Consider the following 26,873-nt stretch of genomic DNA (forward strand, 5'->3'; position numbering starts at 1 on the left):
GTGTGTGTATGTGTGTATATGTGTGCGTGCATGCTAGATGTGTGTGTGTGTGTGTGTACCTAGGTGTGTGGGTGAGCCATGTGTGTATGTGTGTATATGTGTGCATGCATGCTAGATGTGTGTGTGTGTGTACCTAGGTGTGTGGGTGAGCTGTGTGTGTATGTGTGTATATGTGTGTGTGTGTGCGCGCGCATGCTCATTTGCATGCTGGCTATGTGTGTATGCACCTAGGTGTGTGGGTGAGCCGTGTGTGTGCACGCTAGATGTGTGTGTGTGCACCTAGGCGTGTGTGTGTGTGTGTGTGTGTGTGTGTGTGTGTGTGTGTGTGTGTGTGTGTGTGTGTAAAGTCAGAAACATTCATGGGAGAGGTGCCTGACTTACCCTGTGCAATCCAGGTTCAAACCCCAGCACCACATGGGGGTGCTATGGCATTCATTGGAGGAGCCTCCAGTGCTACAGCGTGCCCCCCTCTCTTCCTCTCTCTCTCTCTCTTCCCCCCCATGAGAAAGCAGCCCAAGAATGGTGAAGTCACACATGAGATGGCAGGGTCACCACCCTCCCCCAGGCCGGCACAGTCAGCTCAGGAGGGGAAGGGGTGAGCCTGGCTTGTGCGCCAGGGTCACGTCAGCAGGAGAGATGTGGGGCCGGCTCAGCGGCGGGCGGACCCACTGCCCAGACACGATGTGCCTGGCTCTGCCCTCTCAGGCCCAAGGCCAAGACTCTCTCAAAGTGCCAGCTGCAGATAAGCCAGGACGGGATGGGGATGGGGTGCTACCCACTGGGCTTCTTTCTCCATGGCAGTTGTTGTTGTTTTAACATTTCTGTCTTTGGCTTTTGAATTTTGTAAATTTCCTGTGAGAGATAATGATTCCTTGTTAATTTTATTTTTAGAAACTTTCTCTTATAGTGCATGGAGCTGATGTTCTAGGGTAGGACAAGACCTTGTGAGCGGATGCTCAGAGAGAGAGAAGAGTTTTATGAGCAGTGGAGCAGTCTTGCAGGTGTCTCCCCTCATCTGTCTCTCTCCCTCTCTCTTAGCATCTATCAAAAAGTGGAGGCACTGAGCAGCAGCAATAACCACAGAGGCAATAGACAGATAGATAAATAAAGCAGGCGACACTGGGTGGCGATGTGGGTGGGAGATCTTGTGACATCACACGAGGGAGAAGGCAGCACCCACAGACAGCAGGATGCTGGGGAGGGTCCCAGAAGACAGAGCCAGGACAGGTGGAGGGTGGGAAGACCCCAGAGATTCACACACCACCCCTGGGCTGAGGCAGTTCGGAAGGGTCAGCACTAGACACAGAGAACAAAGACCAAGGACAGCCGATTTGCTTTTGTTTCTTGTTATTTTCTTGTCTGTGATGAGTCGAATGTTCGAAGATTGTAAGTTGACAGGGTCTGGCTCCACACCACACCCACCACCAGAGCTCTGTGTCCTCACCCTCCGATTTCCCAAAGAGAAGCACCAAGGGTTCTCACAAGTCTTAGAAAAAAGTTTGCTTGTTTCTGTTTGTTTGTTTGTTTGTTTTTTGAAATATTTTATTTCTTTATTATTGGACAGAGACAGAGAGAAATTGAGAGGGAGAGATAGGGGAAAGAGAGACACCTGTAGCCCTGTTTCACCACTCGTGAAGCTTTCCCCCTACAGGTGGGAACCAGGGATTTGAACCTGGGTCCTTGAGCCCTGTAATGCCTGTGTTTAACCGGGTGTGCCACCACCTGACCCTGCCTGTGTTTAACCGGGTGTGCCACCACCTGACCCTGCTTCTGTTTTTGTTTTTGTTTTACTCAAGACCATATGTTTTGGATCTCAGGATTCCACACAAGAGTGAAATCATCTGGTAGGTGTCTTTCGTCTTTTTACTTATTTCCCTAAACATCATCACCTCCAGTTCCATCCGTTTTGTCCCAGAGGACACAGTCTCATCTTTGTTTATTACAGAGTTGTATTCCATGGTGTTGTTTTCGACGGGTTATGTTGTTTTTGCCGGGCTAGCTTCACGGGCGGGTAACAGACGACCAGGGACTCATAGTTGAGCTGTAGGCAGTATCTCTTTATTCATGCAGGACGCAGCACAATCTAAGCCGAGCTAAGCTAAACTCACGGTAAAGTACTCTAAAACTCACAATGCTGTTTTTATATATACTTGCCAAGTAGGGTGGAAACAGGATGTGACATAGAGAGGGTGGAGAGAAAAGTGACTGGTGACAATCAGAGTGTGACAAGGAGAGGATCAGGGTGTGACAAGGAGAGGGGGTGGAGCAAAAACATATCATGAAACAGTGGGGATTGAACCAATGCCCTGGAGGGAGGGTAGGACTTGTTAACAGTGGTTATGTAAATAGAATAGTGTTAAGCAGGGGGGATTTAAACCAAATGAAACAGAAGGGGTCTCATGCATACCAACACCATGGAGTATATATCCCAAAACTTTTTTTTTAAATCAATGTACTGGTTTTTTTGTTGGTTTGTTTTGTTTTGTTTTTATTTATTGGTCAGAGACAGCCAGAAACCAAGAAGGAAGAGGATGACTGGGAGGGAGAGAGACACTTGCAGAGTTGCTTCACCACTCGCAAAGCTTTCTCCCTGAAGCTAGGGGCTGGGGGCTTGAACCTGAGTCCTTGTACGTGGTAACATGTGTACTCTACCAGGTGCACCACCGCCTGGCCCCTCCATAACTTCTTTATCCAGGCATCTGTCAGCGGGCATCCAGGCTGCTTCCACTCTCTGGCTGTTGTGAAAAGTGCAGCTGTGAACACAGGGCTGCCTGTGTCCCTTCTAATTAGTGTTTGAGTGTCCGCTGGATAAACGCCCGAGAGTGGTCTTGCTGGGCCACAAGGAAATTTCATTTTTTATTTGTTGAAGGACTATCCACACAGCCTTCCACAGGAGCTGCCCCAGCTTGCATCCCACCTGCAGTGGAAACAAGTCTCCTTTTCTCCACAACCTCACCAACACCTATTTGCTGGTGGAAGCCTCTCTCTCTCAGGTGTGAGATGGCATCTCAGTGCGTTTGAGTCTGCGCTTATCTAACGGTCAGTGAAAGCAGAGCATGTCTCCCCGTGCCTGTGGACCGTGTGAATCTCTTCTTTGAAAAGCTGTCTCTCCAGTTCTTTGGCCCACCTTTTGGTCAAGTTATTTCTTCTTCGGCGGAGCTGTATGCTTTGCTTACAGGTGGCAAAGCAGCTCTCTGTGGGAGCTCTCCTTATTATAGTTCCTCAGTCGAGTTTTGTTTCCCATCGCCGCCCAACTCTCTCTTGAATTTTGGACAAGCAGCCTCACTCCTCGAGCTGCAGCTCCAACACGTAAGCAACAGAAGCTTCCGATGGTGAGTGTACCTCTAGTTTCCTTCCAGGTTCAAAACTCTCCTCGTGCTCCTTGAAGTGACTGGACTCCGAGCACGGAAAAAAACTCCTGGCATCTTCTGGTTCCACTGCAGGACGGGCTGTTCCCCGGGCTCCCTGCTGCTCGCGGCTCCTGGCTTGGCTCCTGGGGAAGTTTCCACAGAGAGTCTGAAGGGAAGGAAAATGATGGATACCAGAGAAAACCTAATTTAATTTTTTTTTCTTCCTTTAGCTAAACGCCTTACGTGTCAGTTTCCTACACGAGAAGTACATTTGGAAAGGAGCTTTACCAAAGCATTTGTTTTCTTCTTAAACATAGTCCAGCCCGGTGGCTGTCTCTGGAGAGAGCGGGCCTGTAGTGTCAGCGTCTGCATCCCCAGCACATGTGGACGGTGGGGAGGTCGACGGAGGTGTTCTGTGCTGCGGCCCCAGCCCTCAGGGTCCCCACAGGAGGGGAGCTGCTCCAGCGGGGAGCCGGCCAGAGCTGGGGGCTGGAGCCAACGTGGCCTTCTGAGTTCACTCTCTGCGCTTGGCAGGAGTATCCGCCAGCTTGGAGCCCTGACAGGCGCTTCTCAGAATCCAGCTCATGGAGCTGACTGGTCCGGGTTCAGCAGGCCGAGTCGAGCTTAAGCTGCAGATGTCCAGGGAGGGGAGGAGAGGGAAGGAGCCTCATTTTTTCTGAGCGTCTGTGTTCTCTCAAATGCACTGAGGGCTAAGTCTGAAGTCATTTCATGTCCACTGGAATGCAGAATCTGGGTCAGGCCATGGACACGGGGTGGGGGAGCCGTCCCGGAGCTGGCGGCCTTGCAGAAGCGGCAGGAAGCCGGCTCTGAGCACCCGAGGGGGAGCCTGGGAACAGGCCGTGAGACCCGCTCCCAGCACTGCACAGGGTGCGAGCTCCACACACAGGGGGAGACGGGATGGGGGGACCCACCTGCCTGCCCACTCAGGTCACGCCCCCGAGTCTGAACCTGGAGGCCGCACGGTGCTGGATGCTTCTAGAAGGACAGGAAGGGTCTGGAGCCCCCTCCCCACCCTGCATTCTGCTAGACTTTTGTTTTTTTTTCCTCCAGGGTTACTGCTGGGCTCGGTGCCTGCACCATGAATCCACCGCTCCTGGAGGCCATTTTCCCCCCTTTTGTTGCCCTTGTTGTTGTAGCCTCGTTGTGGTTACTATTATTGCCATTGTTTATGTTGTTCTTTGTTGGCTAGGACAGAGAGAAATGGAGAGAGGAGGGGAAGACAGAGAGGGGGAGAGAAAGACAGACACCTGCAGACCTGCTTCACCGCCTGGGAAGCGACTCCCCTGCAGGTGGGGAGCCGGGGTTCGAACCGGGATCCTTACACCAGTCCTTGCGCTTTGCGCCACATGCGCTTAACCCACTACGCCACCGCCCAACCCCCTCTGCTAGACCTTTTGCAGCTCAGGGTCTGAGGCGTCCACACTGCTTCAGGCTGTGGGCATGTGGCTGTGCCACGGTGCCTCCTTATCAGGGAGCAGGGCGACTGTCCCACACCTCCCCGCATGGCCTACAGGAGGCCTCCTCCCTCAGTGTTGAGCCCTCTCCCATCCGTCTCTCACCTAAACTCCCCATTGTAAGTCTGTGGTTCAAGACGAGAGACAGACTGACATAAGGACAGCACTGGGCCCTCCCCACTTGGATGAGGCCCATCCTTTTAGCCGGGGAGCTGGGGGACTGTGGGTGCTCCCGGAGTTCCGTATTGCGTGTTGTCACCAGAAGGGGCCACTAAGCAGGTGTCTTCCTGCTGTCACCTCAGCTCCAGAAAGGGGTCCACCCCTGCCCTTCTCCTGGGCACGCCAGCTGCTGGGCATCATTATGAATGTCACTGTGGGTTCACGACTTCATAACGGTTGTGAAAGCTCTGAGGGTATGCTTCAGCCCCTGTGCCCCCCACATGGTCCACATGGTTCGCTCAGAGTCTGAGAACCGGTCTGCAGGTCCAGTTGTTCTAGCCGCCCATGTCCCACACGTGGGTGGGGCACCCAAGAGCTGACTATCACCTCCAGTCCCATCCCCCAGGTCCCAAAGGGTCCATGGCATCTTTTGCCATTGCAAGAGGGATCTGGGCTTCCATTCAGCTGCTCATCTGTGGAGGCGATGATGCAGATGGAATTGAAGGCAGCCTTTCCCCTGCCTTCTGTTTTTTAGTTTTATTATTTTAATTGTTTAATTTATTTATGATTGGATAGATAAAGACGGAGAGGAACTGAGTGAGGAGGGGGAGACAGAGAGGAAAAGAGAAAGTTGGGCAGTGACATACCCAGTTAAGCTCACATAGAACTAAGCACAAGGATCTGGGTTCGAATCCCCCACTCCCCACCTGCGGGGGGGGGTGCTTCATAAGCAGTGAAGCAGGTCTGCTGGTGTCTATCTTTCTCTCTCCATCTCTTTCTCCCCCTCCTCTATCAATTTCTCTCTGTCCTATCCGATAAAATGGGGGGGAAATGGCCACCAGGAGCAGTGGACTCACAGTGCTGACACCAAGCCCCAGAGGTAACCCTGGAGGCAAAGAGTGAGAGAAGGAGAGGAGCAGAGACACCTACAGCCCTCACCACCCAGGAAGCTTTCCCCCTGTAGGTGGGGACCAGGGGTTTGAACCCGAGTCCTTGCACACTGTACTGCGTGCGTTTAACCAGGTGCACCACCTCCTGGACCCCTTCCTCCACCTTCTTCATCAGGAGGCATGTGACTTCCTTTTCTGATGTGATTGCACAAGCTGGAACTCCCAGCCCCGCGCCAAGAAGGTAGTGCTCTAGTCTGTCCACACAGACACCTCAGAACCCTGCACCCAGTGAGAGCAGGGCTCCCGGGCCTGGCGTACTGAAAAGGGCTGTGGATCTTCTTAAATTATGAATGGGTGTCGGATTCTGTCAGCTTTTTCCCTGGATCAATTGATACGGCCATTTGGCTTTCGTTGTGGACTCCTTTGATGTGATGAGTCACATCGACTGGCCCCGAGTGCAAAGCCAGCTCTCTCTTGTCTTGGGTGCATCCCAGTTGGCCCAGATGTGTGATTCTTCCCATCCATCCTTGGATCTGATTTGTTCATGTTTTTAAAAATATTTGTTTTATTTATTTCATCAGAGATAGAGTCTTGCATGTGAATCGGAAAGAAGCCAGGGCCCCACTCCAGCACTAGAGATGGGCCCAGTGGCCATGGTATGGGAGTCCTGCACTCGACCGGCTGAGCTGTCTCCCAGACCACAGTTTCCTTGGTTTTGTTGGGGGCATTTGTACCTGTGTTCATAAGAAACACTCCCTGCAGTCTCCCTTCCAGTGATGTCTCTTCTCGCTGTGTGGTTTCACAGTTGGGATAAGGTCAGACTCACACTCAAACCCTCAGCACTGCAGAGACAAACAGGAAGCAGACATCCAGTAGACAAGACCAGGGAGAATCAGCCATATGAAGAAAGAAGCAGAAGCAGACAGGGAAAGGCTCGACAAGAGCAGAAAACAGCCTCACGATACAAACCAGAATGGATACTGTGCAATAAAAAATAAATAAATAAAATAAATAAAAAGATGGTTTGGGGTCCTTTGGTACAAGATGGATGCTTAGTAAAATAAGCAAAGACATGAAAGACAACTCTCAGATGGTTTTCCTCATATGTGGAATCTAGAGAACTGGGACGTATGAACTTGCAAAAAAATATTTTTTTTAATTTCTCAGGCTGGGGGTGTGGATCCACCTGCCAATGTCCATGTCCAGTGGAGAAGCAATTACAGAACTCCCACCTTCTGCTCCCCAAAAAGAATGTTGGCCCACACTCCCAGAGGGAGAGAAATGCTAGGGGAAGATGACCAGAGGACTCTGAACTCCAACTCCATCAGGACCCAGAGAGAGGAGAGGGGGGAGAAAAGGAAGGGGCCTTCAGAAGTAGCAGTAGGTCTTTGTATGACATAGAAAGGAAAAGAAAGCAGGGCCGTAGAAAAATGGGGGGAAATATATAAATATAGATAGTCGTATAAATAATAGCCAACCCATATCTGATCTTGGGAAAACCACTGCAGTTCCCAATAGAGGGAATGCGGACACAGAGAGAGCTCTGGTGGTGGGAACGGGGTAAAACTGTATCTGTTGTTGTCTTGTAATTGTATAAGCCACTGTTAAATCACTAGCAACAAAAATAATGTTTCTAAGACTTGTGAGAATTCTGGCGGATATTTTTAGGAGTTGAGAGTGTGAGGACACAGAGCTGTGGTGATGGGTGTGGTGTGGAGCTAGACCCTGTCTTCTTACAGTCCTGTCTCCCACTATGAAACACTAATAAAGAGTGCAGGTGAAATAAACGGCTGGCACTTTACACCACGTGCGCTTAACCACCCGGCCCCCACAGCTGGCGCTTTAACGAATACTTAAGCAAGTATCCAGGCGACCTGGAATCATTTGCTTCCAACCGGAGAGGTGTAGACAGCCTCAGGTCTTGGGGGGCTGGGTAGAGTGTTACTGTAAAGCAGAACTCGGGCCTCAGGCTCCAGCCTCCTGACAGCATGAGGTGGGATGGGGTGGGCCCAGCTGATGCCAAACACCCACAGTTTAATGTGAATTGAATCTAAATTTTATTGTTCAAACCGTGGCAAATAAAACTTCTAAAATTGAGTCTCTTTGTTCTTAGAAGGGAGGAGCCAGTCTGTTTTTGAAAGTAGACTTTCTGCAGCTGTGGCTGGCCCACCCCATCTGCCAGAAGCTCTGGGGGTTTCCTGTCCAGGGGAGGGGAGCCCAGTGGCTTGGGTCACTCAGCGTCAGATGCCATCGACTTTAAATGTGGACTTCCAAGAACACTGGATCTTGCCCTTGGAAAAGCAGACTCGTAAGTTTTAGGGTAGAATTCTGTTTCTTTTGCTCCATCTTTATTCTTGGCTGAACTCACACCTTAAAAAAAAATAGTTCTCACCAAAGAAGAGAGTTAAAGGGCCAACAGACACATGAAAAAAGGCTCCAAGTCACTGATTATCAGAGAAATGCAAATAAAGACAACAGTGAGATAGCACTTCACTCCTGTGGGAATGTCAGACATCAGAAGAGGAAGCAGCAACAAATGTTGGAGAGGCTGTGGAAATAAAGGACCCTCCTGCACCGCTGGTGGGAGTGTTACTGGGTCCAAACCCTGTGGAGAGCAGTCTGGAGAACTCTCAGAAGGCTAGAAATGGGCCTACCCTATGAGCCTGCAATTCCTCTCCTGGGTATAGATCCTAAGGAACCCAACACACCCATCCAAAAAGATTTCTGTGTACCTATGTCCATAGCAGCACAATATGTAATAGTCAAAATCTAGAATCAACCCAGGTGTCCAACAACAGATGAGTGGCTGAGCAAGTTCTGGTCTAGATGCACAATGGAATACTACTCATCTGTTAAGAATGATGAAGTCATCTTCTTCACCTCGTAATTGGATGGAGCTTAAAGGGATCCTATAAAGTGAGATCACCCAGAAAGAGAAAAATGAATATGGGATGATTTCACTCATGGACAGAAAGTGGAAAATAAGAACAGAAGGGGAGGAGCTGGGTGGTGGTGCCCCTGATTAAGTGCACATGTTACAATGCACAAGGACTCCGGTTCAAGCCCCTGGTCCCCACCTGCAGGGTCAATGCTTTGCAAATGGCCAGTCTGCCAGACACAGGTGTGCCTTGTGACGCCACGGATACGGTGTGGGGAGCGTCTGCCCAAGGGAAGACCAGGATTCCAGATCTTTCCAGCCCAGTGTCTGTGGTGGGTCACTGCGCTGGCACTTTCTGCAGCCCAAACCCCAGGCCCCAACAGAGGTGGCCATCCCCGTCTGCAGATGTGCTGGAACACCCAGCCTGAAAACAGTCACAGAATTTTTCTGTGACTGATGGTCCAAAAAAGAAATGAGGATTCTTTATTTTCTCAGGAGTAGGTGTTTCAGACATTTATGTTGTTTTTCCAGCACGGGAACCCTCTGAAAATTTCCTGTGGTGAATCCATGTGTGTTCCTTCAATAGGAAAATGATTTGAGCTAAATTTAGGTCCTACATAAAATGGGAAGACATACACTCGGGCTCGCTCGTGTGCAGAGTGGAAGCTAAGGGCCCATCATTCAGCAGGACACAAGTAGGCAGTGGCCACCGGGAGTGTTGTAGCCAGCAGGTGGAAGGGGGACAGATTCAAGGACCCAGTGAGGACACAGTATGTGTGGTGGGGAGGATGAAGATGGGGGGGTCGAGCAGCAAACTTCCATGGGACCAAGAAACAACTTACCCTCTGAGTGTGTGCCTCCCCAGGTGGGGGTCTCCAGGTCTGAGTCCCTGTAACATGTGCAAGCACAATGACCAACACTGGGGTTGTTGCCTGCATGGTGAAGCAATGCTATAGTGTCTCTCCTCTCTCTCTCTCTCTCTGTCAGGGCCTTGGACATATGGAGCACAAGAGGGAACCTTGGATGGAGCCTATAGAGGTGCTAGGCCTCCCCACAGGGAACTGAGCCACTTCCTGTTCTGGTTCTAAGCCACAGGAGTCCTGGGTCTAAGCCACTTCCTGTCCTGGATCCAACTTATTTCCCTGTCCTGAGTCTGGGTCTCTCCCTCTCTCTGTCCCTCTCTATTTTCCTCTCTCTCTCTCTCTCTCTCTCTCTCTCACTGTGTGTGTGTGTGTGTGTGTGTGTGTGTGTGTGTGTGTGTGTGTGTGTGGACAATAAAGGGGGCTGAGTGATGGCGTACCTGGTTGAATGCCAATGTTACCAGGCACAAGGATCTCAGTTCAAGGCCCAGGTCCCCACCTGCAGGGGGAAAGCTTCATGAGTGGTTAAGCAGGGCTGCAGGTTTCTCTCCTTCTCCCTATCTCCCCCTTTCCTCTCAATTTCTCTCTGTCTGTATTCAAAATAAATTTTAAAAAATACAAAAAAGTCAGTAGTGGGGAAATATGTAAATGAATACAGACATCATACAAATTATCAAATGTTGAAAGACACTATCAAGAAACAATTGTGGGGGGGGAAGCAGATATAAAGAGGTGAAGATTGAAATAGAGTATAATAAAGAGAAGGAGCCAAGTGGTGGTGCACCAGACTGAGCCCACATGCTACCAAGTGCAAGAACCTGGGTTCAAGCTCTCAGTCCCCACCTGCAAGGAGGAAGCTTCATGAGTGGTGAAGCAATGCTACAGGTGTCTCTTTCTTTCTCTTCCTCTCCATATACCCCTTCCCTCTCAATTTCTCTCTGTCTATATCCTAAATACATAAAATAAAAATAAATAAATATTTAAAGAATAGCATTTAAGTGAATTAAATAAAATTAATAAAAAGAGGGGAAAGAAATGAAAAAGAAAAAAAAAAACTCAGCCCAGGAGCAGTGGAACCATGCTCAAGGCCCAGCACTGCACAAATGAATGAGTGAATGAACATTTCAAGAAAACTAACAACCCTCCCAGCCTACCTGGTTTGTCAATTGTGGCTAATTTCCCTAGACTCCGCCAGGCCAGTGGATGTCCCTTACGGAACTTTTCAGCCTCTGAAATGACTCATGACACCAAAGAAGCAAAGACATGTATTTCATGCTTCACCCAGCCTCTTGCACAGATCTGGCGCACAGCCTGTGCTGGGGGAATCCGTGGGGCATATAGAAGCATGACCCTTGGAGAAAGGACCGTTGTTGTTGTAGCAACACAAGCTGCTTCCATGTGATGCCACTGATGCCAAGTCTGGCAGCTCAAAGTGGAAGCAGGTGCCTCGGTGCCAATACCTGGTACCAAAATAACACTCTCAGGGGTCGGGCTGTAGCACAGTGGTTAAGCACACGTGGCACAAAGTGCAAGGACCAGCATAAGGATCCTGGTTTGAGCGCCCAACTCCCCACCTGCAGGGGAGTCGATTCACAGGCGGTGAAGCAGGTCTGCAGGTGTCCATCTTTCTCTCCCCCTCTCTCTCTGTCTTCCCCTCCTCTCTCCATTTCTCTCTGTCCTATCCAACAACGAACGACATCAACAATAACAATAATAACCACAACAAGGCTACAACAACAAGGGCAACAGAAGGGGGAAAAAATGACCTCCAGGAGCAGCGGATTCATGGTGCAGGCACCAAGCCCCAGCAATAACTGTGGAGGCAAAAAATAAAATAACACTCTGTTTCTCTCACTCCTATAAGATGAATAATCAAATATATCTTCTAAATGGTCTCTAGGAGCTGGAGAATGCTCACCCTGGAAAGCACACATCTCACCAAGTGGGTGGCCCTGATCTGAGCCCTGGAACCACATGGGAGCACTGTGGATGCACTGGAGAAGCTCTGTGGATAGTGAAACATGGCTGTGGGCCCTCTCTCTCTCTCTCTCTCCATATATACATATGTGTGTGTGTGTGTGTGTGTGTGTATAAAGAAGCCCTGATGAGTGGTGATGTCACCACACATGCAAGAAGTTGTGACATTCAAAGATAATCTGAAATTTCTCTTATTAATTCCAGTCACACTGTGAAGCACTCTAAGACTCTGGGGAGCTCCAAGAATTCCTGTCCAGAAATCATGGTCAAGGCCTTGGATGTGCAGAGCACAAGAGAGAACCTTGGATGGAGCCTATGGAGGTGCTGCACCTCCCCACAGGGAATGGAGCCACTTCCTGTCCTGGATCTGAGCCACTTCCTGTCCTGGGTCCAACTCATTTCCCTGTCTTGGGTCTGAATCACTTCCTATTCTAGGTCTGGCCCACTTCCTGTCCTACGTCTAACTCAGTTCCCTATCCTGAGTCTGAGTCACTTCCTGTCCTGGGTCCAGACCACTTCCCATCCTGAGTCTAGACCACTTCCCTGTCCTATGTCTGACTCACTCCCCTGTCCTGAGTCTGAGTCACTTCCTGTCCTGGGTCTAGACCATTTCCCATCCTGGGTCTAGACCACTTTCCTGTCCTATGTCTGACTCACTCCCCTGTCCTAAATCTGAGTCACTTCCTGTCCTGGGTCTAGACCATTTCCCATCCTGGGTCTGAGTCACATCCTGTCCTATGTCTGAGTCAGTCAGGGTCACATCCCCATCCTGAGTCTCGCAGCTCCAGACCCAGGACCAGGGCTGTGGCACCTGGCTGACATGGCGCCCAGCCTCACTTCCTGGGAATGGCCTCCGTGAGCTGAGCAGGGGCCTCCTCAGAGCTCAGCTTCTGCAGAGTGATGACCAGGCCTGGGACTCCCACAGGGGCCACAGGGCTTGGGGGCAGGTGAGGGAGTGACTGTCCACCACAGGTGCCCATGGGGACAGGAAGTCAGAGCTGAGTGTAGCAGGGGACTTGCACATTGCAGTAGAGGGGCTACAAACCTGAACCAGCAGGGGGAGCTGTTCTGGGATCACCTGAGCCACCTCCATTTGGTCCCCTCACCCGCAGCATCTCCAAGCATAAGGCCTGTGCACCTGCAGAGCCTCTCAGAGACAGGCCTCGGGAAGAATGTTCCAGAAGGTGTCCATGGACAGCAGCTGGACAGATACCAGCAGATGACCAGAGCCATCAAAACATGGCCAGTGAAGGCTAAGGACTATCCCCACAGCCCCCACACCACCACAGGCAGTGGACTCCCTGCCTGCTCTGAGATTTGAAAGAGCCCGTGAGGTTCCAACAAAGCTCTAAGAGCTTGGTGTGAAATGCCAATTTAGACAAAACTCTGGGATTGCCGGGTGTGGTGAGGTCTGCCTGCCCGCTCAAGGTAAACGCCGAAAGATCCCACTTTTCGAGATGAAGTAAAAGTCAGACGACATTGTAGCACCAGCTACAGACCCTCAGAGCCAGGGTGTCCGCTTCCCATAATTTCCTGCTTGCATTTTAATGAATGACAGAGTAGTTATTTCTGGGGTGCAAAGCCTTCTGGAGTTATAATTCCAGACTCCAACTGCAGAAGCTGACTTCAGTTTCCGTGGAAGGAAAAATATGCCAACTGTTCCCAACAGAAACCCACAGAGGCGCTGTCAGCGGAAAGTGCCCGGCTGTCTGTGGAGAAAGCCACCCGGCTACAGAGACTCATAATGTCTCTAAGTAACAGGCCTGACTGTGCGGTCTTCCGACACCTGGTCAGTAAAACTTTCACTACTCTGCCAGTTTTTTCCGTGGCTTCTGAATGTCTTCTCCTCAGTGCAGTGTGGGTGCTGAGCTGCAAAAGCGCATTTTCCTCCTCTTCTTCTTTTATATTTCTTTATTTATTGTCCCTTTTGTTGCCCTTGTTGTTTTATTGTTGTAGTTATTATTGCTGTTATTATTGATGTCGTCATTGTTAGATAAGACAGAGAGAAACGGAGAGAGGAGGGGAAGACAGAGAGGGGGAGAGAAAGACAGACACCAGCAGACCTGCTTCACCGCCGGGGGCTCACAGTTGGTAACAGCCAAAACCTGGAAGCAACCCAAGTTTCCAGTAACAGCTGAGGGGCTGAGCAAGTTGTGGTCTATACACACAATGGAATACTACTCAGCTGTAAAGAATGATGAAGTCACCTTCTTCACCTGATCTTGAATGGAGCTTGAAGGAATCCTGAGAAGTGAGATCAGTCAGAAAGAGAAGGATAAAACCTGGATGATCTCACTCATGGACAGAAGTGGAGAAATAAGAACAGAAGGGGAAACACAGAGCAGGACTTGGACTGGAGTTGGTGCCTTGCCCCAAAGTAAAGGACTCAGGGGGGAGTGGGGGGGGCTTTCAGGTCCTGGTGCTGATGGTGGAGGAGGCTGTGGGCTGGGGGAGAGTGTTTAGTAGAAAACTGAGGAATGTCACACATGGACCAGCAACTGTATTTACTGGAAACAATTAATCCCCCAATAGAAGAAGAAGAAGGGGAGTCGGGCGGTAGCGCAGTGGGTTAAGCACAGGTAGCGCAAAGCGCAAGGACCGGCGTAAAGATCCCGGTTCGAGCCCATGGCCCTTCTATTCTATCAGCTGGTTCTGGGAGCCGAGCGCTGGGAGCTCAAACCCTGTGTGCCCGGAGCTCAGCGTCGCCGTGCAGGACAGACCCCAGGTTCACACCAGGAGGCTCCCCATGGCCTGCCTGTTTGCCCGGGGCTGGCCCAGAGAAACTGCATTCCACCAGGCCTGCCCCACACACAGGGAAAAAAATAAAGATCCAGGGGCCAAGAGTGGCTCAGTGGGCAGAGTGCACGCCTGCTGTGTGTGGGAACTTGGGTTCGAGTCCGACCTCCACCTGGGAGCCCCCGTGTGGTGGGGCAGGGCTGGGGGGGTTCTCCTGTCCCCTTCTCTAGGACAGTGACAAGTCACCCCGGCACGGTGGCACCCCAGGCTCCACGTCCCCATGAAGAGTCCTCTGGCTGGGGAGGCAGCACAGGGTTGTGCAAAGACTCTCATGCCTGAGGCTCGGGGGCCCAGGTCCCATCCCCAGCACCTGGCTGAGCGCACACATTAACAGGAGCCAGAACCTGGCTTCAGGAGCCCTAGTTCTCATCTCTGTCTCTGCCTCTCTCTTTTTAAATATTTTTATTTATTATTGGGTAGAGACAGACAGAAATTGAGTGGGGAGGGTGAGTTAGAGAGAGAGAGAGAGACACCTGCAGCTCTGCTTCCCCACCTGTGAAGCTTTCCTCCTGCAGGTGGGGACCAGGGGCTTGAACCCAGGTCCTTGTGCACTCACCACCTGGCCCCCCTATTTCTATCTCCCCTTTGCCTCTCAATTTCTCCTGCCCCATAAAATACAAGAAAAACTTAAAGTAAATAAATCCCCAACACCATCATAAACTAGAGCTGAGCAAGGCTCTAGAGAGGGAGAGAGAAGGGGCCAGGTGTTGGCATACCTGGGTAGGCACACACTGTATGAAATGCAAGAACCTCTGCAAGGACCCAGGTTCGAGTCCCAGGACTGCTTCACAAGTGGTGAAGCAGGTCTACAGGTATCTGTCTTTCTCTCTATCTCTTCCTCTCTCAATTTCTCTCTGTCTCTATACAATAAAATGGAAAAAAAAATGAAGGGAAAAAAAGGCCTCCTGGAGCAGTGGATTTGTAGTGCCGGCACCAAGCCCCAGCAATAACCCTGGAGGAAGAGAGAGAGAGAGAGAGAGAGAGAGAGAGGAAAGGAGAAGGAGGAGGAGGAGGAGGAGAAGGACAGTCCTTGGTCCCCCTCCCATGAGCTAGGAGCCTGCCTGTGCGTCCTAGCCTGGGGAGCCAGGGAACCCTGGCCCCATGACCACTGACCCTCAGGCCACCCACCCTCTGGACTCCCTTCCCAGCCTCACTCTCCAAGGCAGAGCACACAGGGTACCCAGCGCCCTGTCCTGTCTCTGGCTTTCAGGAGAGCCCAGCTAGACACAGCCAATACTCCAGGAGACATGCAGAGACCCCTCCAGGGTTCCAGCCCCCCAGAGTTCCCCCTGAGCTATCCATGGTGCCCCATGTGGTGCTGGTCTTGAACCTGGGACCCCACATGTGGGAAGGTGCACCCTTTGTCAGGTGAGCTGCCCCAGCCTCCACCTCCCTGTCCTGCTGAGCCCCTGTTCTCCATTATTTGGGGTACACAGAGGGGAGCGGAAGGCTGTGATGTTGGGGTGTGGGTTCCTTTGTTTTTGATGTGCTACCTGTCTGTGGACTCCACTGGCCACTCGACCCCCCATCAGCACAGCTCCAGCCCCGGCCCCCGGCCCCGAGGATGTGTCTCCCGCCTCAGTGTGACACCTCACAGGGCTCTGCTCTGTGCACCTGGCCTTGGCACTCTGGCGAGGTCACCCCAGCAGAGCAGCTGTGGGCATGGGGCAGAGGTGGGGGGCAGGACCCCCTGGCCACAGCATGGATTCCTAGGACTCATGGGTCAGTGTGTCCTGCCGAGGGCCCCGCAGCTGCTGGGAGAATCCTGCCCCGCTCACTTCACAGCACAGAGGCAGGGCCGTGAGGCCGTCGTGACTCCCACTTCAGACCCTGGGCTGCTTTGTGGGGCCTCATGACGCCGCACTGTCACTGGTCTGTGCACGGGGCCCCCAGGAGACAGGTGCAGCTCCTGGGAGGCAGGTGTGCTCAGGAGTGAACCTCACTGCCCTCTTTCTCCAGGGGCCTCCACCCCTCTGTCCAGCCTCCTGTAGCCCCAGCCAGCCCCAGACCCCCAGGTGGGCCAAGGACAGGGATGAGAGGGAAAGGAGACACAGTTTCAGCAACCAGGCCACCCCAGTCAGAAAGCAGTGACCCAATAAGAGAGCCGGGCCTCCCTGGGCGGCCAGGCCAGGCCAGCATCAGTGTGTTGTTGCCTCATTGCTTCATCACACCACAATCCCAGCATCCTGAGCCACTTTTTCATTCAGAGAGAGAGAGAGAGGAAGAGACACCAACATACAATACGGGAGCTTCCCCTGGCACTGTGATGCCTCCCGTGTGGTGCTAGGACTCTGCCTGGGCTGCGTGTGTACCCACCCAGGCGCCCTCCCTCCCTGCTGAGCTGGTGCCATCTTTGCTTCTGTCGCACAGCACGCGAGACTCCGTCACATTGTTCAGTGTTGCCTGGAGCCCAGCCTCAGTCACTTCCTGCTCACACTCCCGCGCTGGAGGCTGAGGGACCAGGCACACCAAGCCCGGGTCCCCTGGTGGGGGGTGGCCAGAGACTCCTCTGTCTACTGCTGTCACCCTCCCTGCCCCCAAAGGCCCCACAGCTGCCACTGATAAAAGAGAGAGAGATAGAGACGGGGAGAGAGAGAGAGAACCACAGGACATATGCTCAACCGAGTACTACTCAGCAGTTAAGAAAACATTAAAATCACATGGGAAAAACAGACACAGGCTGGGGGTGTGGATCCACCTGTCAACACCCATGTCCAGCAGAGAAGCAATGACAGGAGGCAGAACTCCCTCCTTCTGCTCCCCATAAAGATCTTTGGTCCAGACACCCAGAGGGATAAAGAATAGGGAAGCCACCAGTGGAGGGGATGGGACAGGGAACTCTGGTGGTGGGAGCTGTGTGGAATTGTACCCTGTGATCTTACAGTCTTGTTCATCATTATTAAATCACTAATAGAAAGAAAGAAAGAAAGAAAGAGAGAGAGAGAGAGAGAAAGAGAGAGAGAAAGAGAGAGAGAGAGAAAGAAAGAAAGAAAGAAAGGAAGGAAGGAAGGAAGGAAGGAAGGAAGGAAGGAAGGAAGGAAGGAAGAGAAAGGAGCAAACCAGGGACACAGCTTGGGGCCAGGCTGGACTGAGCACTGGTGCTTCCCTCTGGGCACAGAACCAGGGCACCACAGTGGCTGGGTCCTCGCCAGAGCTTCCCTTGGACAGCTCACCACCCCACAGGAAGAACCCACTGTCTAGAAACCCACAGCGTGGTGGTCCCCTCAGCACCCGCCGCCCCCCAGGCCCACGGCAGGTGGCAGAGAGACACCCGGACTCGAGTCACTGGCAGCCAGGCCCATCGTCAACTCTGCGTCGCGGTTTATTGACTCTTACACTTCTCAGCAGGCTTCCTAGGACAACAGAGAGCACCCGGCTTGCGAGGGGGGACGTTGGACGGGCAGCGTGACTTTCTGTCACCATGCAGCCGTTAACTTTAGCTTCCAGAAATTTGCTGTGTGTGCATGTGTGTGTCTGTGTGCACGTGTGTGTGGTGTGTGTGTGTGTGTGCGCGTGTGTGTGTGTGTGTGTGTGTGTGTGTGTGTGTGTGTGTGTGTGACTCAGGGACTTGAAATAAGTTATGGGTGGTCGGGACCGTGTTCTCTACCCATTTAATAAATATGAGCACGGCCTTTGGGGTGGGGGGGCTCCGTGAGACACGGGGTGGGTGGCGGTGGGTGCCTGGTCTCAAAGCCAGCGCAGGCTGCCTGCTGTCCTCAGCCACAGGTGGGGGCGTGGGGGGCACAGAGCTCAGGGCCAGTGACGCCTGCAGGCCCAGGCCACCCTCTGCCTCTGCATAGGCCCTCCAGGCCCCGGCCAGATCCCAGCACCTTCTGGCGCTGGGCCCTTCTCCTCAGAGCTGGCCTTCCTCCAGGGCCCTGACAGAGGTCACCTGTCCCCTTAAGGGAGCCCCTGACCGGGAGGCCCCGGCCATGAGAACAGGTGATGGGCCTCCTGCAGGCACAGCTCCGGGCACACACGGCGACGGCGTCCTCGCACAGACGGGAAGCATCCCACGCCTCGTGGCTGGGGCACAGGGGTGCTGGGGACCTGGTCTCCCCTCAGGTGCAGGGTCCGGGGCGAGGGTCGATGCTGAAGAGAAGGCGGAGGGGGGAGGCGGGGGCTACAGTACTTCCTGGGGCAGCGCCTCTGCTCATATGTCTGCAGAAGAAACAGGAGTCACCTGCTGGTTGCCACCACCTGGCCTGGGGCTCCCTGATGGCCAGTTAAGGGGACTTCTGCACACAGAGGCACTGTGATGAGTGAAAGGTGGGAGTGGAGGCAGGGAGGGAGGAGGGCTGGACCTCTGCACTGGATGTGAGACCCTCCCCTCCTCTGCTCTGGATAGAAGACCCTCCCCTCCTCTGCACTGGATGTGAGACCCTACCCTCCTCTGCACTGGATAAGACCCTCCCCTCCTCTGCACTGGATAGAAGACCCTCCCCTCCTCCTCTGCACTGGATAAGACCCTCCCCTCCTCTGCTCTGAATAGAAGACCCTCCCCTCCTCCTCTGCACTGGATAAGACCCTCCCCTCCTCTGCTCTGGATAGAAGACCCTCCCCTCCTCTGCACTGGATAGAAGACCCTACCCTCCTCTGCTCTGAATAGAAGACCCTCCCCTCCTCCTCTGCACTGGATAAGACCCTCCCCTCCTCTGCTCTGGATAGAAGACCCTCCCCTCCTCTGCACTGGATAGAAGACCCTACCCTCCTCTGCTCTGGATAGAAGACCCTACCCTCCTCTGCTCTGGATAGAAGACCCTACCCTCCTCTGCACTGGATAGAAGACCCTACCCTCCTCTGCACTGGATGTGAGACCCTACCCTCCTCTGCACTGGATAAGACCCTCCTCTGCACTGGATGTGAGACCCTCCCCTCCTCTGCACTGGATAAGACCCTCCCCTCCTCTGCACTGGATGTGAGACCCTCCCCTCCTCTGCACTGGATGTGAGACCCTCCCCTCCTCTGCACTGGATGTGAGACCCTCCACTCCTCTGCACTGGATAAGACCCTCCCCTCCTCTGCACTGGATAAGACCCTCCCCTCCTCTGCACTGGATGTGAGACCCTCCCCTCCTCTGCACTGGATAAGACCCTCCCCTCCTCTGCACTGGATAAGACCCTCCCCTCCTCTGCACTGGATGTGAGACCCTCCTCTGCACTGGATGGAAGACCCTCCCCTCCTCTGCACTGGATAAGACCCTCCCCTCCTCCTCTGCACTGGACTGAGGCTCCCCGCCTGGGCTGAGATCCTGACCCACCTCTGCACTCATATTTGAGGTCGGAGAAGTAGACCATCTCCTGTGAGAAGACGAACAGGCCAAGGCGCCCGCCCGCGTAGGTGTGGTCGTAGACGGGCCCTGAGTCGGCCATCACCTGCTTGCCCTCATGCACCAGCACCCTGCAAACAGACGGGGGGGGGGCGACCTGAGCCCAAGGTCCTCACCTCTCAGCCCCATCGCTGTGCTGAGCCTTGTATGGCCCACCTCCCCCACTGGAGCTGTGGGGTGTGGGTGTCAGAAGACCACCTCAGACACGGGGGCTGCATCCTAGTGGGGGCCCCAGGAGAGCTGTGGGTGGGGACCCTGGGAGAACTCTTAGGGACCCAGGGGAAGGCTCTGAATGTGGGAACTCCAGGGAGAGCAATGAGTGGGGAGCTCTAGGGAGACTGGGGGCTCCCAGCGCTCACCTTATGTACCCCGTCTTGGGCCTATGCACCAGGTGCCACCTGTAAGCTGTGTAGTCTTTCCAGCCGATGTTTTTGGGGTCATGCCACAGTGTACGCACCTGCAGGAGAGTACCCATGGGCACAGGGTCCCCGAGTCCCATGGGCACGAGATCCCCGAGCCCTGTGGGCACAGGGTTCCCAAGTCCCAAGGTTCCTGCCAGGGCTGCCTCCCTAGTGATGTCAGGGGCACCCCCAGGCCTGGTGCCTATTGGGCATCAATTGACTCCTGGCCAGGGCCCAGGCTGGAGTGCAGCCAGGGACCCCACGCTGAGCCGTGTCCCCTCAGGAGTGGACAGTAGGCACAGGTGGCATTGAAGAGCCCACTCAGCTCTACAGGGGCAGACCTGTCCTCCACCAGCCCTGGCTGAGCAGTGTCCCCGGGGATTAATCAGGACACTAGAGGAGCCGCGGCCTGAGACGGAACCTCAGAAGATGCCAGAAGTCCCCCTCGAGTCCCTAGCTGTCCCAGGAGGCTCTCGCCTCAGCCTTGTCTCTGTCCCTTGTCCCTGTCCCTTGTCCCTGTTGCCTTCTCTCTCCCCTGCCCCCTCCCCGACCCCCAGCCTTCCTGTTCCTCTGTCCCTACCACCACCTCACCTGTCCTTCTGTGTCCCCTTCCCCTGTCCCTCCTCAGTCTCCACCCTTACCTGTTCCTCTCTGTCCTCCTCCCTTGTCCCTCCCATTTTCTCATGTCTCCTCACCTGTCTGTCCATGTCCCCCTCACCTGTCCCCCTGTGGATCCCTCCCCGGCCCTCCTTATTCCCCTCACTTTCCCCCGTGTCCCCCAATTTTCCCAACTGTCTCCCATGTTCCCTCACCTGTCTCCTATGTCCCCTCACCTGTCCCATATGTCCCCCACCTGACCTCCATGTCCCCCTACCCTGTCCTCTATGTCCCCTCACTTGTCCCCATGTCCTCTCACCTGTCCCGTGTCCTCTTACCTGTCCCCTGTGTCCCCTCACTTGTCCCTGTGTCCCCCCACCTATCTCCCATGTCCCCTCACCTGTCCCCATGTCCCCTCACCTGTCCCGTTTCCCCCTCACCTCCCCATGTCCCCTCACCTGTCCCCATGTCCCCTCACCTGTCCCCATGTCCCCTCACCTGTCCCATTTCCCCCTCACCTGTCCCCATGTCCCCTCACCTGTCCCCATGTCCCCCTCACCTGTCCCCATGTCCCCTCACCTGTCCCCATGTCCCCTCACCTGTCCCATTTCCCCCTCACCTGTCCCCATGTCCCCTCACCTGTCCCCATGTCCCCCTCACCTGTCCCCATGTCCCCTCACCTGTCCCCATGTCCCCTCACCTGTCCCATTTCCCCCTCACCTGTCCCCATATCCCCCTTACCTGTCCCCATGTCCCCTCACCTGTCCCCATGTCCCCTCACCTGTCCCTATGTCCCCTCACCTGTCCCGTTTCCCCCTCACCTGTCCCCATGTCCCCTCACCTGTCCCCATGTCCCCTCACCTGTCCCCATGTCCCCTCACCTGTCCCTATGTCCCCTCACCTGTCCCGTTTCCCCCTCATCTATCCCCATGTCCCCTCACCTGTCCCCATGTCCCCTCACCTGTCCCCATGTCCCCCTCACCTGTCCCCATGTCCCCTCACCTGTCCCCATGTCCCCTCACCTGTCCCCTTTCCTCCTCACCTATCCCCATGCCCCCTCACCTGTCCCCATGTCCCCTCACCTGTCCCCATGTCCCCTCACCTGTCCCGTTTCCCCCTCACCTATCCCCATGTCCCCTCACCTGTCCCCATGTCCCCTCACCTGTCCTGTTTCCCCCTCACCTATCCCCATGTCCCCTCACCTGTCCCCATGTCCCCTCACCTGTCCTGTTTCCCCCACACCTGTCCCCATGTCCTCTCACCTGTCCCTCCGTGTTGCCCGTGTGCCACAGCGCGTTCCTCAGGTGCTCCCCGGTGCCGGTGGTGGAATTGACCACCTTGAGGGACACCCCCGAGTAGCCATAGGCATGGGTGGGCCTGTCCTCCCAGTAGGTCTGGGTCACCTGCTTCCACATGACCACGTAGAAGCGGCTGCTGGACTGGTAGCCAAACACGAAGCCGGCATAGTCGTCATCCCGGTCAGTGTTCACATAGAAGGTGCCGCTGAAGTCCACCGAGCCAAACTCATCGAAGCCTGGGGGGCAGACAGAGGGCTGAGGGGGGCTGGAGGGTGGTCAGGGGGCTGAGGGAGGCTGGAGGGTGGACAGGGGGCTGAGGGAGGCTGGAGGGTGGACAGGGGGCTGAGAGAGGCTGGAGAGTGGACAGGGGGCTAAGGGACAGGTCAGAGGGTGGACAGGGGGCTGAGGGAGGCTGGAGGGTGGACAGGGGGCTGAGGGACAGGTCAGAGGGTGGACAGGGGGCTGAGGGAGGCTGGAGGGTGGAAAGGGGGCTGAAGGACAGGTCAGAGGGTGGACAGGGGGCTGAGGGAGGCTGGAGAGTGGACATGGCCTGAGGGACAGGTCAGAGGGTGGACAGGGGGCTGAGGGGGGCTGGAGAGTGGACATGGCCTGAGGGACAGGTCAGAGGGTGGACAGGGGGCTGAGGGGGGCTCCAGAGTGGACATAGGGCTGAGAGCACGGGGCAGAGTATGGACAGCAGGCAGGCACTGATGGAATGGGTCCCAGGGCAGACAGTGGCACTAAGGGGCATGGCCAGGGCTGGTCAGCAGGTGCTGGCTCTGATGGGCTCTGGCTGGGTCCTCCTGAGAGTGCTGTGCCCTTCCCCATAGGTGGTCCAGGTACCCCCCAGATCACGGGACCCTGAGGGGTTGTTCAGGGGAAGAGCCAGCCCTGCATCCCAAGGAGGCCCCGGCCCTGTGCCCACTCACCCACGGCGATGCCGGGGTCCGAATTGGCTGTCTGCACTAGCTCCTTGCCCTGGTGCCGGATGACCCAGTTGGGGTCGATCTGCGTGGTGCCCTTGGGGTCCAGATGCACCATCTGGAAGTTCCGGAAGTCAGTCTCGCTGATGGCATTGTTCTCAGGGCACACGTCCTCGATGTCAGGGATGCTGTCGTTGTCAAAGTCGTCCTTGCAGATGTCACCACGCCCATCCCCTGTGAGGGGCGGGGGACACACCCAGGGGTGTGAGGGGTGCCCAGGCAGGCCCCTGTGTGCGGGTCACCTCCCCAGACAGGAATGGCTGTCACTCTGGGAACAGAGGGCCACGACACACCATAGGCCCCACCCAGGGGTGCAGTCAGGTCCACTCACCATCCCCAACCCCCCTTCCCACCCAGCAGGGCACCCAGGGGTGCTGTGAGGCCTACCCACCATCCTTTCCCCCCTCACCCAGCAGGGCACCCAGGGGTGCTGTGAGGCCTGCCCCCCACTCCGCTGGGCACCCAGGGCATGGCCCTCACCATCGGTGTCCTCCTGCCCGGGGTTGAACACCAGCCGGCAGTTGTCCCTGTCATCAGGGATGCCATCATTGTCATCATCAGAATCGCAGGCATCGCCCTGGCCGTCCTGGTCATGGTCGGCCTGGTTGGCGTTGGAGATGTAGGGACAGTTGTCCTGGTTGTTCTGGTGGCCGTCCTCGTCAATGTCCTCGTTGTTGTCACACTGGTCTCCAACCAGGTCGTTGTCCACGTCCGTCTGCGGGAGGGGTCGGGGGACGGGTCATCCACCTGACACACCCCACCTGCCCCCCAGCTGTGCTGGAAGATGGGGGGCCCATTCTGCCCCCTCCCACCCTGTCTAGACCCCCACTGGCTGCTCTGGGCACCCCATTACAGAACGAGGACACTCAGCAGGGACAGAGCCACATGTGAGGCCCCGGGTCTGAGCCCATGGGACCTGCTGGGGCAACAGAGCTCCAGTCTGTGGCATCTCTCCATCTCTCTGTCTCTGCCCCTCTGTTTGGACAAGCAGCCTTCACTGTGGAACTGTCATGTGCAGCTCCAGCTTCATGACAGAGAGACGGCACCCATGTATCGCTTAATGCTGACCATAGTGTCTGTTTTTTTTACTTTTGCTCTGCTTTTTGATATGTTTTTCTAGGAAAAAAAAAAAAACACAACCGGGAGTCAGGCGGTAGTGCAGCGGGTTAAGCGCACGTGGCACAAAACGCAAGGACGAGCATAAGAATCCCGGTTCGAGCCCCCAGCTCCCCACCTGCAGGGGAGTCGCTTCACAGGTGGTGAAACAGGTCTGCAGGTGTCTGTCTTTCTCTCCCCCTCTCTGTCTTCCCCTCCTCTCTCCATTTCTCTCTGTCCTGTCCAACACAATGACATCAATAACAACAATAGTAATAACTACAACAATAAAACAAGGGCAACAAAAGGAAATAAATAAATAGATTTTGGGGTTTTTTAAAATTTTTTTTAATATTTATTTTATTTATTTTTCCCTTTTGTTGCCCTTGTTGTTTTATTGTTGTAGTTATTGTTGTTGTTGTTGGATAGGCCAGAGAGAAATGGAGAGAGGGAGGGGAAGACAGAGAGGAGGAGAGAAAGACAGACACCTGCAGACCTGCTTCACCGCCTGTGAAGCGACTCCCCTGCAGGTGGGGAGCCGGGGCTTGAACCGGGATCCTTATGCCGGTCCTTGTGCTTTGCGCCACCTGCGCTTAACCCGCTGCGCTACAGCCCGACTCTCAAATAAACATTTTTTTTAAAAAAGCACAACCAATTCATCTGACAAGCTCTCGGTATCAGTAAGGCAGAGGATGTTAAGGGACAGGAGGTACCTGAGGGGACACAGACCGTGCTGTACCGTGGGAACACCTGTGCCTGGGGGAAGGAAACTGCTGCCCAGCAAGTGGGAGTGATGACAGGTGGGTGCGGCTTGGAAAGATGGGGGCGGGGCTTGTGCGGTGGGCGGGGTTTGGTGGGCGGGGCTTTGTGGGGCGGGGCTTGTGCATTAAAAGCTGCAGTAGGCATGGCTCTCTCTGCCCCAGTCACCATGGGAGTAGTAGCTTTCTCTCTTCCTGTCTTTCTCTCTCTACCTACTTGGGTCTCCCGTCAAGATGTGAGTAGGGGGCTTCTCTCTCTCTCCCTCTGTGTGTGTGTCTCTCTCTCATGCTCCCTCTGCTTAAATCACCATGTGAGTCTTTCTCTGCCACTATGTAAGTAGGCTGATTTTGGGGCTCTCTCTCTCTCTCTGTCTCTGCCTAACATGTGAAAGTTCTCAATTTTTCCTGAATAGTTTAAAATTCCTGGAAATCATGCTATCTCTGCCCAATTCTTTGTTGAGATAATGTATGACGGACTTTTAAATGTTGGGGAAACAAGTGCCCGTCCCTCCTTCCCCCAGTACCGGGGAGATGAGGAGGCCAGTGGCCCAGGCAGCTAAGAACAAGTGGCTTCTGCCCAACACAAACATGGGCCAAAGAGCTAAACACACAGTTTTCTAAAGAAGAGATACATACAGCCCACAGACACATGAAGAAAGGCTCCACTTCACTAGAGAGATGCAGACTAAAACCGCCCTGAAATACCATCTCACACCTGAGAAGACGGCGGACAATAACACACCAGGAATGACAGGTGTTGGCGAGGTTGTGGAGAAGAGGGAACTCTGCTCACTGCTGGTGGGAGTGCAGACCGGGCAGCCCCTCCGTCAACAAATAAAATGGAATTATCTTATGACCCAGCAACACCACTCGTGGGCATTTATCCAGTGGACACTCAGCACTGATTAGAAGGGATACAGGCAGCCCTGTGCTCACAGCCGCACTATTCACAGCAGCCAGGGAGTGGAAGTAGCCTAGATGCCTATCCACAGATAACTGGATAAAGAAGTGATGGAATAAAAAAATAATGATATTGAGTGATGCTGGCGCATGGCAAATGGCAGGAAGGCAAAGGCAAAGAGCTCCCCTGCTTCTTGGTTTTCACACCCTGTTCTGTGTGCCGAGATAAATCAGGAAGCCCTGGTCTTCGCTCTCTGCATATTTTCAGCTGCTTCTCTCCACAGAGCCTGTCACTTTTTCAAGCCAAATTAATAAACACCCCTCACATTTCCTTTATTTTTTCTATCCAACAACGACCACAACAATAAAACTATAAGAGCAACAAAAGGGAATAAATAAATATATAAAAATTTAAATTAGAAAAATGATTTTGGGACAAAATGGATGAAGTTGAAGGTGATTGTACTCAGTTAAAAAAGTGAAGAGATGAAATTCACCTGCCAGAGGGTGTCACTCATATGTGGACTCTAGAGAGCCGATTCATGTGAACTTGAAAGCACACAGAAGCGAGCAGACTTGTCTGTAAGACTCGTGCGAACTGGGGGGGGGGGGGGGTGATACTAGACTCTGTCGTCCAACAATCTTGTAACATACTGTTTGTAACATAAAAATAAAAAATTAATTTGTTTTTTTTAAAAAAAAGTGTTCTGAATCACGTCCACGGGCTCATAGCTGGGTCATTCTGACAGATGTGTTCAGTGCCCGGTCTGCTGGTCTGCCTGTTCAGAGACTCATGGTCAGAAGGGACTGGAAATGTCCTCAACATTTGCCAGAGCCTAACTGAGACTTGACACAAATCGTGTGTGTGTGTGTGTGTGTGTGTCTGTGTCTATCAGGGTTTCAGCCCCTCAGGTGTGCCTGTGCTGAAGTTTTCTGATCCCAGATTACTTGATATTTTTTGTTATAAATCCTGTTGATTTTCCTAAAGCCTCCATGTTTACACACACGTCTGGCTGACTGTTACCAGGTGCCCAGGGAGTCAGGCTCCAGGCTCCTTTGTCACAGCCCCCCTGTCCCCCTCAAGGAAGGAGCATGAAGAGTGTCAGACAGTCAGAGTGGCGGCCCAC

At 53.9% G+C, this 26,873-nt stretch overlaps 1 protein-coding gene and 1 long non-coding RNA gene across 4 annotated transcripts in view; one reads left to right on the forward strand and one right to left on the reverse strand.

The window, feature by feature from the left end:
- Positions 1-3,177: 3,177 nt before the first annotated feature.
- Positions 3,178-13,303, forward strand: LOC132542465 (uncharacterized). The gene is made up of 3 exons (XR_009553475.1): positions 3,178-3,332; positions 11,794-11,910; positions 12,702-13,303. It is a non-coding gene; the product is annotated as an uncharacterized LOC132542465 (long non-coding RNA).
- Positions 13,304-17,689: 4,386 nt separating this feature from the next.
- THBS2 (thrombospondin 2) overlaps positions 17,690-26,873 on the reverse strand; it is a 31,973-nt gene continuing 22,789 nt past the window's right edge. For all 3 annotated transcript variants that reach the window (XM_060205177.1, XM_060205176.1, XM_060205175.1), the window contains exons 17-22: positions 23,474-23,708; positions 22,940-23,167; positions 21,975-22,246; positions 20,074-20,171; positions 19,646-19,785; positions 17,690-18,546 (exon numbers count right to left, since the gene is read on the reverse strand). In XM_060205177.1, coding sequence (XP_060061160.1) covers positions 18,539-18,546; positions 19,646-19,785; positions 20,074-20,171; positions 21,975-22,246; positions 22,940-23,167; positions 23,474-23,708 — 981 coding nt within the window. In that variant the 3' untranslated portion in view covers positions 17,690-18,538. The remainder of the gene's footprint in view (positions 18,547-19,645; positions 19,786-20,073; positions 20,172-21,974; positions 22,247-22,939; positions 23,168-23,473; positions 23,709-26,873) is intronic.

Source organism: Erinaceus europaeus, chromosome 13 (genome assembly GCF_950295315.1).
Source record: "Erinaceus europaeus chromosome 13, mEriEur2.1, whole genome shotgun sequence".
Taxonomy (NCBI): domain Eukaryota; kingdom Metazoa; phylum Chordata; class Mammalia; order Eulipotyphla; family Erinaceidae; genus Erinaceus; species Erinaceus europaeus.